Source organism: Oncorhynchus nerka, linkage group LG12, assembly GCF_034236695.1.
Source record: "Oncorhynchus nerka isolate Pitt River linkage group LG12, Oner_Uvic_2.0, whole genome shotgun sequence".
Lineage (NCBI taxonomy): Eukaryota > Metazoa > Chordata > Actinopteri > Salmoniformes > Salmonidae > Oncorhynchus > Oncorhynchus nerka.
This window is the reverse complement of record NC_088407.1, coordinates 43317495-43335653: the sequence shown is the minus strand read 5'-3', so window position 1 is coordinate 43335653 and position 18159 is coordinate 43317495. Positions and strand designations below refer to the sequence as shown.

Genomic DNA, 18159 nt, shown 5'->3' with positions numbered 1-18159 from the left:
GAAAGACTTTATTTTGATCCAAATTATATGGACACTGATTTAACTTTCATTGTGAATTTGCTTATTTTTCATGGCAGATTCTTTATCCATAAAATGAAGTGGGTGGAAAACAAACCCCTCTTCACATTGTATAAGATCATTTCAAAATCATATTTCAATTCTATCAGTAAGTGTAAAAACAAAAAAGCAATACGTATCATAAAACTCTGACAAATTATACAATGATTCTCGATATGTAATACCAATGTCATGTTTATGTACACTTGTTTGTATATTTCTGTTTTTGTATTTGTTTTGTTCATAATAAAAACATTTTTTAAATTAAAATGTAAAAAAGGAGTCATGGACCCAACTAACTTGCTAGCTACTTCCATACACAAATGAGAGAACAGCTCACTGAACATTACTCGTTTAGCAGAGCTGATTAGGCTGTTATGTTATCCAGAGCGTTGGTCACTGCAATTGTGTTGTCAGATTGCCCGTTCGTAATTTCAGAGCGTTTCGCTCTCGGAGCGTTCAAGCGCACACTGGACGCTCTGACCGAGGAGTAGGGTTGACCCGAGCGTTCTGACCTCACAACAGCAGTCAAGCATCCAAGCTAACTGGCTAACATTGGCTACTGTGGCAAAGAAGGAGGTCGAGTGATGAATGGCAGATATGTGAGAGCAGAACTAATAAACGGGCTCTGCCCTATCACTAAAATGGCCACCCTTGATCAGAACTACAGATCACAAAATGGCCGACGGCAAAAACTACATGACAATGCCACCAGCCATACTGCTCGTTCTGTGCGTGATTTCCTGCAAGACAGGAACGTCAGTGTTCTGCCATGGCCAGCGAAGAGCCCGGATTGCAATCCCATTGAGCACGTCTGGGACCAGTTGGATCGGAGGGTGAAGGCTAGGGACAGAAATGTCAGGGAACTTGCAGGTGCCTTGGTGGAAGAGTGGGGTAACATCTCACAGCAAGAACTGGCAAATGTGGTGCAGTCTAGGAGGAGGAGATGCACTGCAGTAGTTAATGCAGCTGGTGGCCTCACCAGATACTGACTGTTACTTTTGATTTTGACCTCCCCCTTTGTTCAGGGACACATTACTCCATTTCTGTTAGTAGTGTCTGTGGAACTTGTTCAGTTAATGTCTGAGTTGTTGAATCTTGTGTAAATATTTATATGAACATAACATGTTAAGTTTGCTGAAAATAAACACTGAGTTTAGGTGCACACACACACACTTGGAATTATATTCTTCAGACTACCATCTGCTCTGGAAGACAAGCTAGGTCTGGTTCCCCTCTAAGCAGGAGTGTCTTCTTGTCGCAGGTTCAGGGTGAAACATGGTTGTGTAAAAACAGTCTCTCAGGGATAATTATCTCCCTGAGTACATAACATGTTTTAATTTGGGCAGAGGAGCCACCGTTGATATCACACATGCCAATGGAAACATCTGGAATGGATTACTTTGCCTCCCTCCAATAGAACTGCTGCCAGTTCAGTAGGAATCACTGTTCAATAGCAGCAGTACTAAGAGGAGTATGGAACACCCAGTCTGCGGAGGAGGATTCAACTATCATGATGATTGGCGCGTGGCACAATATTGCCACCTGATGGAGATAAAGTGCACTGAAAGCCATGGGGAGAAAATGTAATTCGGCAAAGAGTTGCTGATTTAATGTCACCTGTATGTTTTCCTGTATAATTAGGGATGGTAAACGGATCATAAATCTGTGTCTGTCGGCAATTTGAAATTGATGTGGTGAAAATATAAGATACCGTTTCAACCCCTCACTTTTTTGAAAACATTGTGTTGGAATTACTTTTTACTTATCCTCATTTAGGACAGCACTAGACCAAAACAAACTGTTGGATCCCCCTAATGGTCAAGCAAACCATTTTAGCAAACCATTTTAGGTTTTAACCCCACTTGAACATTGTACTTACAGTAATTTCCTTTTCCTAGCCAGCACCCAGTCTACCTCCAATCACCAAGAAGGATAGGATAGGGTTGATATATTGCAGGCTATGGGTAATTAAACATCTTCCAGCTGATAGCACAATCTACAGTAAGTATTTATAATTTGTTTTCAGTTAAGAGTACAAACAGGAGAGATTCTTAGACTTTTCTATATCCCACAGAATTCACATGAATGCTATTGAAGATAAAAATGCCTCTCCATGTCAGTGATGCTTTCACTGCAGTGTCTACACAACTGTTCCCAGATCAGTGATGCTTTCACTGCAGTGTCTACACAAGTGTTCCCAGATCAGTGATGCTTTCACTGCAGTGTCTACACAAGTGTTCACAGACCAGTGAGGCTTTAACTTTTGTGAGATAAACATCTTCTTTCAGAGGAAAGAAAACAAATGTAAGTTATATTTCAGTGACTCATAATTGGTATGAGTCAGACTCAATTTATAAAATCAATCAATCAATAAAACGTTCTTGAATCAAAACGTTTTAAAGTATGTTTTCCACTCATTTATTGCATCATGTCTTTACTTCATTTATTGCAAACTCATTTATTGCATCATCTCTTTACTTAAAATAAGAAAAGCAATTGCACATCGGAGTTTGAAATATGAGTTTTCTGAAGTTTGTGAGTCTAATTGTTATCGTTTGCTGAGTTGAAGTGTAAGAAGAATGTTATGCGTGATTATTTACCCCCCAGAGAACCAGTTTCATGGTTTGATTGAAAAGGGTCCTAGGTTTATAACAGGGGAGCACCAAATCACATACTGTTTCTATTTCACAGGGGGCATGAAGACAAGGGCTTTAAAGTGACAACAGCAGGGAAAAAATGGTCTTGAACAGGTAATCAAATGGCTTACTCATTTAGCATGCAGATTTATGCACGCTGTAATTAATTTGCCATTAAGCCTTGATTGATGTCCCTTTGCTTTTTGAAGCCGACATCAGGCTATAATTACTTCCCGTGTTGCACTCGCAACACTGTTCCATTAAGGTAAACAGATGCTAATTTAGCTGTGCAGTGTCTTTTACAGTTGCAGCACAGGAAAGTGTTGATTAGGAGCGTACAACTTCATGGGAATTTGTCCTGCCGTGTGCAGAGTATGACCATGAGTGGAGAAGATATTGAGGATTGTTCCTTAATGTGAGATCTTGTAGTTGCTGCGGTTTCATGTTCTTGGGTGCATAATATATTCTGTTTGTTGACAGTGTGTGGTGACTGGTAATGGCCGTTGATTGTTACACAAACGGTAATGGATGGTAATAACTGTTACACTAACGGTGTAGGTGACTTGTGAGACATAGGAAGTAGCATAATCCTCATTCAGCTGGTAAATAGCATCAATCCACACTTACACATTTGACATAAAGGCATTTATTCATTTTAACATTAAATTAACACCACCTCAAAGAAAGCATTTATCCAACTAATGTTTCCTACATGCAAGAACCTAAACTACAATGTCTTCACCATCAGTTCATCAAGTGAGGAGTTGGTGGAAAAAAACAAAACTAAGAGCCATTAAATAATTTTGAAAATAGAGAAAATAAGTACTACCCGATCCACAGAATGTGTGTAACCGCGCCATCTTGTTATTTCCTTTCATGGCCATCCATTTGCATTCTGCAGTCTCTCAATGGTCCTTCTGAAGAACTTTGTATGACCACCCAGTTCAGTAGATAGAATGGCCACCTCTACTACTCAACAGCCTTTCCGACCCAAAGGCTAAGCCAACCCAGCACCCATATACCCTCATAGTATCTGAAAGGATTGGATAGAAGTATGCAAAATGGCTGACACTGGGTTACGTTTTGGTCATATTAGTGGTCACAATACCAACATTTTACTAACGATACGATATCAACCCAAGTATCACAATACCGAGTAGTATTGCAACACCACAGGAAGAAAAAAAATCAGAGTGACCTAGCGTCCTCTTCGCCCCATCCCCCACTGAAGCTTGTTCATGTTTCTAAACGTTATGTGCATATGCTACACACAAAAAAAACTCACTGATATTCACACTTCTACTCAATACAACACATATTGAATTTAACTTCACACTGTTCACTTGTATAATAGAATACTGCATAGAAATGGCTGATTTTATCATACTTCCAAAGGCCTACTTGTGATTTGGTTGGAGGGAAGGAATATACATGCATAATGATCTGCATGTCATTGTGGCAGTAAGGGGAAAACGCTACATTACATTTTCTTTACTCTTCAGTTAAGAGACCCACACACTGCCTCCCTCTCTCTCATAAACACACACCACTCGCTCTCCCACAAACACATACACACTGCTCCCAACTTTAAAAACGATAGTCACCAAGCATAATTTAAGGGGCACCAGAAAGAGAGATTTTTTTTTATATACTGAACAAAAATACAAATGACACATGGAAAGTGTTGGCCCCATGTTTCATTAGCTGAAATAAAAGATTCCATATGCATAGAAATCTTATCTCTCTCCAATTTGGTGTACAAGTTTGTTTACATCCCTGTTAGTGAGCATTTCTCCTTTGCCAAGATAATCCATCCACCTGACAGGTGTGGCATAACAAGAAACTGATTAAACAGCATGATCATTACACAGATGCAACTTGTGCTGGGGACAATAAAAGGTCACTCCACCCGGCACAGCCAGAAGAGGACTGGCCACCCCTCATAGCCTGGTTCCTCTCTAGGTTTATTCCTAGGTTCTGGCCTTGCTAGGGAGTTGTTCCTAGCCACCGTGCTTCTACACCTGCATTGCTTGCTCTTTGGGGTTTTAGGCTGGGTTTATGTACAGCATTTTGAGGTATCAGCTGATGTAAGAAGGGCTTTATAAATACATTTCATTTGATTTGAGTCACTCAAATGTGCAGTTTTGTCACACAACACAGTGCCACAGATGTCTTAAGTTTTGAGGGAGTATGGCATTGGCATGCTGACTGCAGGAATGTCCTCCAGAGCTGTTTCCAGAGAATTGAATGAATTTCTCTACCAATGTCGCTTTAGAGAATTTGGCAGTACATCCAACCGGCCTCACAACTGCAGACCACGCGTAACCATGCTAGCCCAGGACCTCCACATCATGCTTCTTCATCTGCGGGATCGTCTGAGACCAGCCGCCCGGACAGCTGATGAAACTGGGGAGTATTTTGGTATATAACAAAGCCCTTTTGTGGGGAAAATTGGCTGGGCATTGCTCCCCCGTGGGTGGAACAGTCTCCCAAGTGGATGGGCCTATGCCCTCCCATGGCTGCGTGCCTGCCCAGGCATTTGAAATCTATAGATTGAGGCCTAATGAATTTCTTTAAAATTGACTGATTTCCTTACATGAACTGTAAAATATTTTTAATTGTTGCATTTATATTCTTTTTCAGTATTACATTAGGCCTATATAAATCCTACCTTTTTGAAGCACATCTCATGAGTAGCAGATAATTTTCCTTTCTTCCTGTGGCAACCAAATTTGGCTAGACCTACTGTCAAGTTACAAGATTGTTTGCTAGGTAACATGACTGAACAACGTTTTTTTTCTTCTTATCAAACCAATAATTAGCGAGCCTGGATTCAAACGGCCCGCAACATGGTTTGTGAAATGATAAAAAAAAATTAAAAAGGTGCATGAAATTGCGCAGGAATATATACATTTTTTTAAACTGTTTGAGCTAGACAAGCTGTTTTCTTTGCTGTAATACTGCAATCATGTCTTTAGCCAAGCTGCTTTTCCTCTCTGGCATTTAAAGAGGCTGCATGACAGCGAACTTGCAAAGCCTACTCAAATTGGACTGTGGTCCTGGTTATACCAGGGATGAAATTATATTTCTTATATTCTTAAATCCCATTCCTTTACTAGATTTGTGGGTATATGTTGTGTAATTGATAAGATATTGCTTGTTAGATATTACTGCACTGTCGGAGCTAGAAGCACAAGCATTTCGCTACGCCCGCAATAACATCTGCTCAACACGTGTATGTGACCAATACAATTTGACAATGTATTAACTTTTCTCGCTCTGCTTCAACATTTAACTGAAGACCCCTCGGGGTCTGCATCCCCACTTGCCATCACAGCTAAATTATATTATAAAAACTGATGAAATAGATGTGCAGGAAGAGCGGAAGGAGAAAAGCAGGTGAGTAAGGGCTGATAGGGGATGTGGCTGGTGGATTACAGCTGCCACACGTGATATGCGCATGAAAGTGAAGTGGACTTTATTGGACTGGCACATACAAGACTAGTTCGCTTAAATTTAACTGTATTTATAAACAAAACTGACTTTGTAAACATTTTAGAACAGGCGCCAGTGGGTTCTTTAGATCGGTGGGGGCGAAATATGTGGTAGTACTTGTATTTGTAAATGTTGGTATCATAAGTATCATGACGTTTTGGTACTGTGATATTACTGTGGTACCGGTATACCGTGCAACACTAGGACATATAGACCCCTTTCCAGTACACAACACACTGACGTCACCCACAGATGTGCGTGACTCTTGGCTGCGCTCATTCAACAGACTATATTACTTCTAAACAAAATAACTTTTACAATGCTTGAACAGTCACTAAGATTACATTTGTTTGTGATCTTTGCAAAATAACTATTTTGCATGGAGCAGTTGTTCGCTAGAATGCTAACGCTCATTGTCATAGAGCCATTTTACTGGTTGAAGGTTAAGTGTTTTTTTTAAACGTATAATGCAGTTGATTTGCGATGATGACACACATATTATATAAAGCAGGACATTCACACAAGCCTTAAAATCCAATTATAATCCAAAAGTAGTGTGAAATGCATTCATAAGCAACATGTAAATAGAGGCTTTTTTGCTGGCATTCTAGAATAACTCCCATGTTCTGCCACCAACTGGCGCGCATGGCCCTCGTGCTGAGACCTATCCAATACTTTCAGATCTGTTCGGGGAAAATGGACAACGGCATAGGAATTTGTTTGCAACCTTGCAATGTTTCGTATGGCCACTATGTGCCCATGTTACCTTGACACAAAATGGCTACCTCCGCGAGTCTGAGGCTCCTCATATCTTCTTCATGCGCTTCCTGGGCCTCTGGTTGAAGACGGGTGACGTGCTCATGAGTGAGTCGGGAGAGTGCGAGGCGTAGCTGCCGTCGGACGCCGCCCCTCCGGGCGAGGGCGCCATGCCGTCTGCCTCGCTCATGGTGGACATGGGCCCTCCCTCCTCGAACACATCACCCCCCAGTACCCCGTGGCCTGACACCTGGCCCTCCTCGCTGTCCTGGGGCTCCATCTTCACCTGCGACAGGTGCCACAAGGGGGAGCTGATGGCAACTCCACTGCCTGTCAGGGACACAATGGCCAAGATGGACAGAACTAGGTTACAAATATTGAAAGTTAAGTAGTTATTTGTAATCAAATCTATCTCATGAAAACAATTCTATGTTATACAGTTAATATTATCATTCCCTCTTGGTCCCTGAGGGTATCATACCAGTGTTTGTCCGACTTAAGAAAAGTACCTATATCATGTAGGCCTAAATGAAGCATATATCCATGTCAAATGCTAAATGACACTTGTATACAATCCGTGTTATGATGTCATGCAAGTCAATATTAGAATCAGTACAATACTTTTAGGGTATTTTTTAACACAACCAATTCATGTCTTATGTATGTCCTTACCATATGTATTTGGACAGTGAAGCTAACATGTTAATTTGGGCTCTAAAGAACATTTAGAATTTCAGATCAACTGATCACTATGGCACGATAATACAGAATGTCACCTCTTATCTGACCTGGGGAGAACTGGATTTCAACCACACACACACATTTATTCACCTTTATAATAAAGCATTGCATGTATTACATCGCATTTGCGTAGTGGCATGAAGCAGTAAAGTAGAGGCACTTACAGAAGTTGCACACATGGAGAAATGTTTTTTGTAACCTAGAGTCCGGTACAATTGTTGACTTTTATAAATACATTTCATGCAATTCTACGTCATTTTACATGACTGGAGACTTTGGCAGAATCTTTTTTAATGCGTACAAATAATCAAAATGATAGGCAACTTTGACACTGAGAATCTGAGATCAACAAAGCTGAACTTGTCTTGAAGCAATGGCCGAGGCATGTGGAGACATTATCAGCTACAATATGAGGAGGAAATGATCATCCTAAAAATGCTTTCCAGTTTCACTGACTAACACAATGATGCTCAGCTCATTCACTGGTGATGGCCTATGCACTCGTGCCAAAAGTCTCTCTCTCATTTTACTTTGTAAAAACATATTTGGAAGTTGATCAAATATTTTGGTAGCCTACAGCAGACAGATTAGTCTTCTCTTTTCAGCAGGAACCATTTGCTTTCCAAACTGTCTTTTCCCTCAATTGTATTTGAAATATTGCATGCGGAAGGCCTGTTTAAACTGCATGCTGCATGTTCACTGACAGATTTGCCATGCGTTCCCGACTGTAGGCGATGCCTTGTTATTGGGCTACATCCACAGCTTGGAGAATTAATGAAGAGGCAACTCAAATTAACTTTGATCTCTTATTATATATTTTTTAGATTGCAAAAAGTGAATTATTTTTCATGCCACGACAGGTACCGGATCCAGCCAAATAGGTTCCGTAATGAAACGGTGCCAGATCCTGTTCCGGCAGGGCCATTTGGACATAACAGCACTTTATGGATCTAGTCCCCCCATTTTGAAGTATTTGGACAAATTCACTTGTATTAAAATAGTCTAAAGGTTTTTGTTCCCATATTGCTTGCACCCAATGACTACATCAAACTTGCGTCTCTAAAAACTTGTTGGGTGCATATGCAGTTAGTTTTGGCTAAGTTACAGAGGTTACACAACAGATGCTGACCTCTCATCATTACCAATAACAGGGAAGGTTATCATCTTTGTACCTCTAACTTTATCACTCGTCATTATTCACGATTCATTCATTGATTCATCCACCTCTGGCCTGCTCGCCTCCCTACCACTGAGGAAGTACAGTTCCCGCTCAGCCCAGTCAAAACTGTTCGCTGCCCTGGCCCCCCAATGGTGGAACAAACTCCCTCACGACGCCAGGACAGCGGAGTCAATCACCACCTTCCGGAGACACCTGAAACCCCACCTCTTTAAGGAATACCTAGGATAGGATAAAGTAATCCTTCTCACCCCCCTTAAAAGATTTAGATGCACTATTGTAAAGTGGCTGTTCCACTGGATGTCATAAGGTGAATGCACCAATTTCTAAGTCGCTCTGGATAAGAGCGTCTGCTAAATGACATAAATGTAAATGTAAATTTGTCATAATCGCGGTAGCATCCAAATGAATGTTCAGACAGTTCAGTCATTGCGTACAAGGGATGACACCAAATACTACACTTTAAACTACATTATGTTAATAATTTGATCTCAATTCCAAAATGCTAGAGTACAGAGCCAAAGTAAAATTGTCATTTCACTGTCCAAATACATATGGTGAGGACTGTACATAGTATTAGTATTACGGGGGTATATACGGTACCTGAGGTGTGTGGTGAGTGTTCCCCCTCCAGGCCCCCAGCCAGCCTCTCGTTTGGGGCCCCCAGAACTCCCATGGGGAGGGCCTGATCCCCAGAGGCCTGGTCCGCCTCTGGCTCCTCGCTGACGGGGAAGGCAATGTCATTCATTGGTTCCTCTTTGATCCGCGGGGGCTTGGAGTCCTCCAGGGCCTTCTCAGGGTTCACCAGCCGCTCATACTCCTCCGACAGCTCCTTGCTGACCTGGGAACAGTCCCAGGGGATAGATAGAGGGTTAACAGTGAGCTCCTTGCTGACCTGGGAACAGACCCAGGGGATAGATAGAGGGTTAACAGTGAGCTCCTTGCTGACCTGGGAACAGACCCAGGGGATAGATAGAGGGTTAACCGTGAACTCCTTGCAGGGCCTTACACTGACATTGTTTTTCTAAAAGGAGCAAAAATGTTGGCGCACACAAAGAAATTTAGGAGCACAATGAAAGTATGCTTGTTTTTATAATAAATGACTAAAGGTTCATGAATAAGACGTTTTTGGGAGTGTTCCATGCTCAATCAAGCACAATGTACTTTCAAATATTTCAATCACTTAGGTGAGACAAATGTTCATCTGCCCTTTAGAGGGCCGGAGGTTACAGTGGTAACAGGACACGGTCTGTCCGACATCTCTTCGCAAGCAGTTGAGCAAGCTTAAACTAACATTGAAAAACGACCTAGCGTGTGAACAAAATAATGTAAATAGCCAAGAAACACGAGGACAACATCACACTTCAGTAGACGTTCGAGTAAATTGGACTTCTATGCCTGTACGCTTCTAAAAGTGACTCTTTCAGCACTTCACTCACAGTGCGCACAGCCCCCCAGGCACTATTGCTGTGCTAGGTGGGCTAGCTATATGGGATCCGTAGTTCTTTGTGTGATTAGCTACCCGCTATAAGACAGCTTGCATGTGCTCATAGTTTACTTTTTCTGTTCTCACATTATACATTTTTGGGCACAAATGCGAGTAAATTGGTTGCACTGTGGAGCCTGGTATTGCTGACTTTGAATCGAACGAAGGGATAGTTTTAACAGTGGGGTGGTAAATAGCTCTTGGCTGACCTAGGAACGGCACAGGGGATAGAGAGTTAACAGTGGGATAATCTAACCTACACAGGACTAGAAGGTCAAATAAACTCCACAGGGTGCAGGTGCCTGGTCTCACCTAGCCATGTCAATATCAGGGTCATGTTCAGGAGGGAGTAATACTATCAGTCTGTTGTACACAATGGTTGTCTATATGATCCTTTCACAACGTTGTGTCCTACTAAACACAACACACTTTTTTCCCCCAGTCACCACATCACAAAGTCCATCCCAAATCAACACCAGCAATTCCTCACCTGGAGCATGTGGCTGTGGTAGTCCTTGATGCGCACCTGCCAGAAGCGCTGCAGGGCCAGCACGCTGCCGATGCCCACCTCGTGGAACACCTGCTCTACCACGTCCGGGAAGGGTGTGGCGCCCAGGCGGGCCTCGCGGTCCGCGGCCGTGCGCAGCAGTCGGCTGAGGCGCAGGTAGTGCTCGTGGGCCAGGTCAGTCAGGGTCTCCAGCACGCTTTCCTGGGCCGACTCGAAGCCGGCGTGGGCCAGGACTGTGGCCACTGACTGGTACAGGAGCTGTCGGCACGAGGGCCAGCTCAGCTCCGTGACGGGCTCACCTTTTCCCCTGTATGGGGAGAGGGGAGAAAGAGGGGGTGAGAGACAGAGGGAGAGAAAGTTGAAGATTGAAGGAGGGATGAGACAAAACTAGCTCACAGGAGAAAACTTGGAGCGTAACTAATAATTCCTTGCCTTATAGTTTCCAGAGCACTGTTCACCACATTCTTCCACACAAAAAAACATGATCATAATCCGTTTTGCTTATTGTGACTTGAATGTAAAGTTCAATTAATAAACATAGATCACAGTACAAAGTGACACTGTGAATGCCACTGCAACAAGTCAAGACACAGCCATTACTCTCTTACATGTAAAAGTCACTCTCAGGGTCGCTGTGGCAGAGCTGGAAGGGCTGCCAGGGTGCCTTGCTGTCCAGGGGCAGCAGGTCATCGGGGGCGGCCGGCGGTGTGGGTGGCCTTGGGGGCAGAGCCTCCCCTTCCTCCAGCCTGCTACTTCCTCCAGCACCACCGCCCTCTGAGGGGACCAGACCTTTCCCCTGGGCTGCAGCCAGGAGGCCGCGGAGGCGTCGGGTGTGCTGGCATAGCTGCACTGTGTGGATGGTGAGACTGCAGGGCTCAGAGGGAATGTCCAGCATGGTGGTGGGCCGGGGCCGCTGGGCCGAGGGCTGGTGCAGAGGGGGGTCCTGCATCTCCACCGAGCGGAACTCGCGCTGGAGCAGGTCGAAGGAGCTGCGGCTCGGTGGGGCGCCTGCCGGCCCGGGGATCTCGCCCCAGTAACGCATCATCGTTCCCTCGTGAGCCGCTTCAGGCTCTCGTGTGATGAGGTTTCTGGTATGTGACAAAGCAGGAGAGGTGGCAATCAGCACACACTAAAAGGAACAAGGACCTAATTTATCTATTTCTCTTATCCCAGACCTGTGTTTCTGCCTACTGTTCTGAAGTGTGAATTGATTAAACTTAGTAACACAAAAAGGGAAGGACGGGGATAAGGGAACAAAAATGGCACTACCAACTATCCCTACACCCATTAAAACCACTATTCCACTACTTGGCCATATCTGATCCTGCACCAAGCCAGCAGCCTGGGAAGATGGGACACTATTGTTACCAGAAATTACCAGAAAATGTTTTTTTCCCTGTGATATAAGTTACAGTTCTGCAGTACAGTTGATAACAATGGGTAGGAACACTAAGAAACCAACCTTACTGAAGCACGTTATTCCCATCACTCTCTATTGACCTCTGCCTACTCACAGCAAGCCTCTTAGGGTCCCTCCTCCTGGACCCATCTTCCTCTTCTACTCTCTTCACTGTCTTAGCTTACGACACCTTCTGTGCTCCTCCGATCCTGGCAACCTCAACCTGCATTTATCTCACCAGACACTTCTAAGCGCCAGCACCATTAGTACCCAATTCCTTTGCATCATGCCCCTCCTGCACACATCTAGGAATCTCCTAGCCCTTCATCATGACTCTCAGTTCCATTACATTACAGATAAGAGTCATTGGACGAAGGCGTCTTCTGTACAGGGGAGTTTTGATAAGAACATTAACACGTATCGCTTGCAGTACAGTTTTGGCAGCATAAGGACCTTATCTTTAAAACAAACAAAAAAACAAAAAAAACAATTAGGTTCAATTGATACACACCTTTATAGGGTTAGTTTTCCCACACGGCCATATATCCATGTTACAGCGCATGTTTACAGAAGACAGAGGGACCACCTGTGCTAATTAGCCATCTAAGCATGTTTACGAACACCTGTGTGTAACGGAAGAAGGCTGAGACTGTCGGCTGCAATTATGATGAACCCGGTTAAAACACAGTAAATACATTAAGTGTACATTCGCATTTTGGAAGTTATTTTTGATGTGATATGAAAGTAAAGGGCTTTATGTTTCTAGAACCGTATTGCAATTGAGAATCGATTCAACAGGTGAAATGCTTACCTACAAGCCCTTAACCTTTTAGGGATAGGGGGCAGCATTTTCACTTTGGATGAATTGCGGGCCCATAGTGAACTGGCTCCTACTCTGTCCCAGATGCTAATATATGCATATTATTATTACTATTGGATAGAAAACACTCTGAATTATAACAGAACAGGAAACAAACAGGAAGTGGAAATTCTGGGGCTGGTTGATGTTAAACTCATTATCTATTCACATCCCAGTAAGATATGGATCTGTTCGCACTTCCTACGCATTCCACTAGATGTCAACAGTCAGTAGAATGTGGAATGAAGTCTCTAGTGTGATGTGGGGCCGGATGGCAGCTATTTGAGTCAGTGGTCTGGCAGAATGCCAGTTCCTGGTGAGGCGCATTTCTCATGATATCTCCATGCGTTCCATTACTCTGTAGACAAAACCGAATGCTCCGGTTGGAACGTTATTGGATATATATGATAACAACATCCTGAAGATTGATTCTCTACTAAATTTGACCAGTTTATTCGACCTGGAATATAACTTTTTGAAGTTTTCGTCCGAGTTCGCCTGGACCAGCGCCAGCTTTTGGACATGTGAACTAAACGTGCTAGCAAAAGTAGCTAAATGGACATTATGGAACAAAACAACAATTTATTGCGGAACTAGTATTCCTTGCACTGCATTCTGATGAAAGATCATCAAAGGTAAGGGAATATTTATGATGTAATTTCGTATTTCTGTTGACTCCAACATGGCGGAGAAATATATTTACGTCTGAGCGCCGTCTCAGATTATTGCATGGTATGCTTTTTTCGTAACGTTTTCTTAAAATCTGAGACAGCGGTTGCATTAAGAACCAGTGTATCTTTAATTATATGTAAAACATGTATCTTTCGTCAAAGTTTATGATGAGTATTTCTGTTATCTGACGTAGCTTTCTGTAACTACTCTGGATATTTTGGAGGCATTTCTGAACATGGCGCCAATGTAAACCGAGATTTGTGGATATAAATATGCATATTATCGAACAAAACATAAATTTATTGTGTAACATGATGTCATATGAGTGTCATCTGATGAAGATTATCAAAGTTTAGTGATTCATTTTATCTCTAATTCTGCTTTTGTGACTATCTTTGGCTGGGAAAAATGGCTGTGTGTGTTTTTGGATTTGGTGGTGATCTAACATTAACAAGATGTTTATCTTTAATTTGCTGTATTGGACTTGTTAATGTGTGAAAGTTAAATATTTCTAAAAAATATTTTTAAATTTCCTGCGCCGCGTTTGATTTTTGCAGTTTGGATGAAAAAAAAAAGGAATCGCTGTGGGCTCAACATATAGAAATGAGAAGCAGGCCAAATATGTTTTGCACCATATTGCAGAGGTGGAGAGAAACAACATCAGAGAATCTGAAAAACACCAAATTTCTCTCCATCATGTCAGATGGCTCCACAGACAGTTCTGTGAAAGAGGAGTTAGTTTGTCTGATTCTGTCACAAGAGCAAGATCAAGTCGGTGGAGAACGCAGATGCGGCACACATAAGCAATGCCACTAGTGCCATCATGGAGGGAGCGTGTGATGAGTGGGGAAGCATGGAACAGATGGAGCTGCTGTGATGACCGGAGCCAAGAATGGTGTGGTCACCTGGCTGAAGGGGGCCAGAGCCTACATCATCGGCATCCACTGTATGGCACACCGCCTTGAACTGACCTTATCTGATGCCATCCGGTCCAACGTAATGTTTCAGAAAGTAGAAGACCTCCTCAGTGGGCTCTACACCTTCTACCACACCAGTCCGCTGAACAGGGCAAACCTGGTAAACAGCTTCCAGGCGCTTGGGCACACACCACTGGTTCCCACCAGAATTGGACACCTATTGCGTGCACTGGACCACTTCCTGCGAGGTTACCAGGGGCTTGTCCAGCACCTGGAATAGGTAGTGGCTCTAGATTGCTATGCTAAGTACTCTAAAAGTCATCATCAATATGTAATGTCCAGTAAATAATAACAAACACGGTTACAATTGGTAACACGTTTCAATGCTTTATGCACTGATAAAATGTGTCATATCTAATATAGTTTCTTTTGGACAGCAATTCATTGTATTTGTATGTCTTTGTTCTTTATGTATTTCAGATTCAATCTGCTGATGCACAAAATGTCCAGACTTCATGGAGAGTGCAAAGAGGGTGATTGCGGTAGAGAAGTGATGAGTCTGATGAAGAGGTTTATAAGTTGATTAAAATGATTAAGCATTTGATAGGCTTACAAAACCTTCAAATGTACTTTTATGTTTGATCCTTAAGTACATTTTGTGGCAAATAATTTTGAGTTCAAGACTTCTTCAGTTGTACTCAGGCTGGGAAATGAAATCTCAACCTAGCGCTGTGATATTGAACTGAGTGAATGGAATATGAATGACAGTCATCCAATATGCTGTAATAGAAATAAGGCCATGCTCATGGAGAAAAAATAATAATCCTCCTTCATCTTAAACGGCACTGACATACACGTTTCCCGTTATAAATCAGACCAGTCATAAAACTGTGCAAGTGAGAACGAGCATTATAACTCTGCCTGAAAAACACCCATTATTCACCTTACATTGTGACAATAATGCCCTTATTTGTTGTGTACCTTGGAAGTATAGGAATTAGGCAAAGACAGTATCTAAAGGAAATAGCAATGGTGAACTTGATCAAATGTCTTTGGAGGGAAGTGTTGGCAGATTTGTTCTTTTGTAGTGACATTTGCTGTATCTGACCATTTCTGAAACACAAAAACAATTGCAAATTGTTCTGGACCTGTAAACAGACTGTTGGAATTCAATAATGTTCTGAATGTACTTTATATGGTACACTGCCCGCAAATTCTAAAACATAATCTACTCTGAAAAATATACAACAACAGTAGCCTACAAAAGTCAATGCAAAATATCAACTTCATGTTCACCTGTATGTTATAAACAGTTTTTAAACCACACTCCCTTTCGTATGCATAGAGCAAAAACTTGAAATGATAGCCTTTCTAATAGGCCCAATTGGCTACATCGTCAATAATAACTCACCATGGCCAGAAAATGTGAGGAATTTATTCTGCAATGTTGCCAATTTCTTTGCAATATAATTAGGCCTATGTATTATGTTTATAAATGAAATATTGTCTACTCGAGAAATGTAACATTACATTATTCAGACATAGCCTTCAAAAGGTACATGGAAAAGGTGAACCGTCTGTTCCACCATTAAACTGCACTACGGATCGGATCGCATAGAGAAAAATACTTGAAATAGCGCATCTATTTACTACTGTGAAGTGGGTCCAATTAAATGAGAGATGGGACAATAGTAGCCTATCCTAACTTGGCCTTTAGGCCATTTCGTGAGTACGAAACCATCAGTCACAAATAGGTGAGGAATTTATTCTGCAATTATCATGCAAATTAAATAAATAACATAAATAGATGCTTATTTCTAATTATTTTAGAATGTAAAGATAAAATACAGACATTTTCACACGTCACTAACGGCAAATGATTGCATCTAATTATATTTAGGCCTAACTACAATATTTTTTTGTTACGAATAAGATTGCCATCATATATTCCCCAACGTTACTACTAGGCTACTTTTTGCCTTCTTACAATGTAATACTTCAACCACTAGAACTTGTCCGTATGCATGGTCTAAAGTTTACAGGAGGATAAGCACATTCAAGTCAAATTCCGTTTTTATAAATGCCAACTTTTGCTTGGAAGCTGGCCCACGCATGTTTTGGGGCATTTTTGTGCGCATGTAGCGTTTATAAATGCGGCCCTGTCCACTTTGACTCAACCTTTCCCAGTGCAGCCTGTCTCCCAAAAACACATACTTTTCCATGAAACGTACTCAAACAAGGAACGAGGAATTATTAGATAGTATTCTATCTTTATTAACAACTTTAATCCGTTTTGCTAAACTTTCAACGCTACAATTTTCCATTAACTCTACTCAACGCGCCATCCGATTCTAACATACTTCCGCCTTTCCCACAGACAAGTCTGAACCAAAGATGTATATAACTAAACCAAGACACACCACATCCTTGTCGTTTGCATTGGGAACAAATGAGTCATAGTGGGCAGAACAAGCAAGGAGGTGAGCAGGAGCCACAAACACGAGCTAGCAGACATCTGCATATTTCCGTTTGGGAAATCTACTCTGAAGTGCGCATGTGCAATATCTCAATTCGACTTTGCACTCCTAAACAACGCGATTTTTTACAACTTTGCCTAAAGTTAGTCTATAAAACGCAGTCCATTCTGTTCATAACATATTTCTAGTTTCGGGAACAGAAAAATGTACTGAGATCAAATGTGTCATCCATGATAAAAGTTGTCTGCCAAAATCCATCTCCTTCCACTACCATATTTGACATTGAGTTGAAACGCCAAGCGGATGCTTCACATTTATACATCCAGTGAAATATCGGTCTCATTGTTCTGTCTGAACCGTTTCCACTCTCCTTCCAATATCACTATCGTCAGGTTTAATTTCTGAGCACGTATTTTAGTACTTGACGCCAGTCTTCCTCAATACTCAACTCCAAAAAAATCGACTCTTATTTCTGCTACCTCATCCACTTTTGTTAGAAAACTGTTCAAATGGTTCTTGTATCTTGAATTTGCCGCCATTACCATTTATGCCCATAGTATAGTAGTGTTAGCTGGCTACTAGATACGATACAAATTACAATTACACAAATGAGGTGCATACGTTGTTCTATGTAGCTTGTTAACTAGCTACGCCCGCTCAATGGATAATCCACGGTTTGCGGCGGCGCTTTATAATTTAGCTAGTTAACACAGCAATTTTATAGATTAGTACAAAATATATAGCTAGCTTCTCACCGTATTCGAAGATATGCAACAAGAGTATAGTTTACGTACAGAACAAAACAGCTTTCAGACGTTGCTTCTGGTCCGTGTCATTAAAAGGCACCGTGTAAATAATTTGAATGTTTGGAATAGTTCCTCCTTGCTAATAATTAGGCTTCACACAGTAACGTTAATGTATAAAAACAAATTCATTTCGTTAATATGGTACCGCTTTACGGGTTCTGTATTTTAAT

At 41.9% G+C, this 18159-nt stretch overlaps 1 protein-coding gene across 3 annotated transcripts; it reads right to left on the bottom strand.

The window, feature by feature from the left end:
* Window positions 1-3326: 3326 nt before the first annotated feature.
* Window positions 3327-18048, bottom strand: supt7l (SPT7 like, STAGA complex subunit gamma). 3 transcript variants are annotated; one of them, XM_029674933.2, is made up of 6 exons: window positions 17939-18014; window positions 15688-15819; window positions 11468-11947; window positions 10842-11166; window positions 9469-9706; window positions 3327-7277 (listed from the first exon to the last, which is right to left on the bottom strand). In XM_029674933.2, the coding sequence occupies exons 2-6, from the start codon at window positions 15798-15800 to the stop codon at window positions 6997-6999; spliced, it is 1437 nt and encodes a 478-aa protein (XP_029530793.1). In that variant the 5' UTR covers window positions 15801-15819; window positions 17939-18014; the 3' UTR covers window positions 3327-6996. The 3 variants fall into 3 exon arrangements, with proteins under 3 accessions (XP_029530793.1, XP_029530795.1, XP_029530794.1); XM_029674935.2 differs by lacking the exon at window positions 15688-15819 and having other exon boundaries at window positions 17978-18048; XM_029674934.2 differs by lacking the exon at window positions 15688-15819 and having other exon boundaries at window positions 17939-18035.
* Between the last annotated feature and the right edge of the window lie 111 nt (window positions 18049-18159).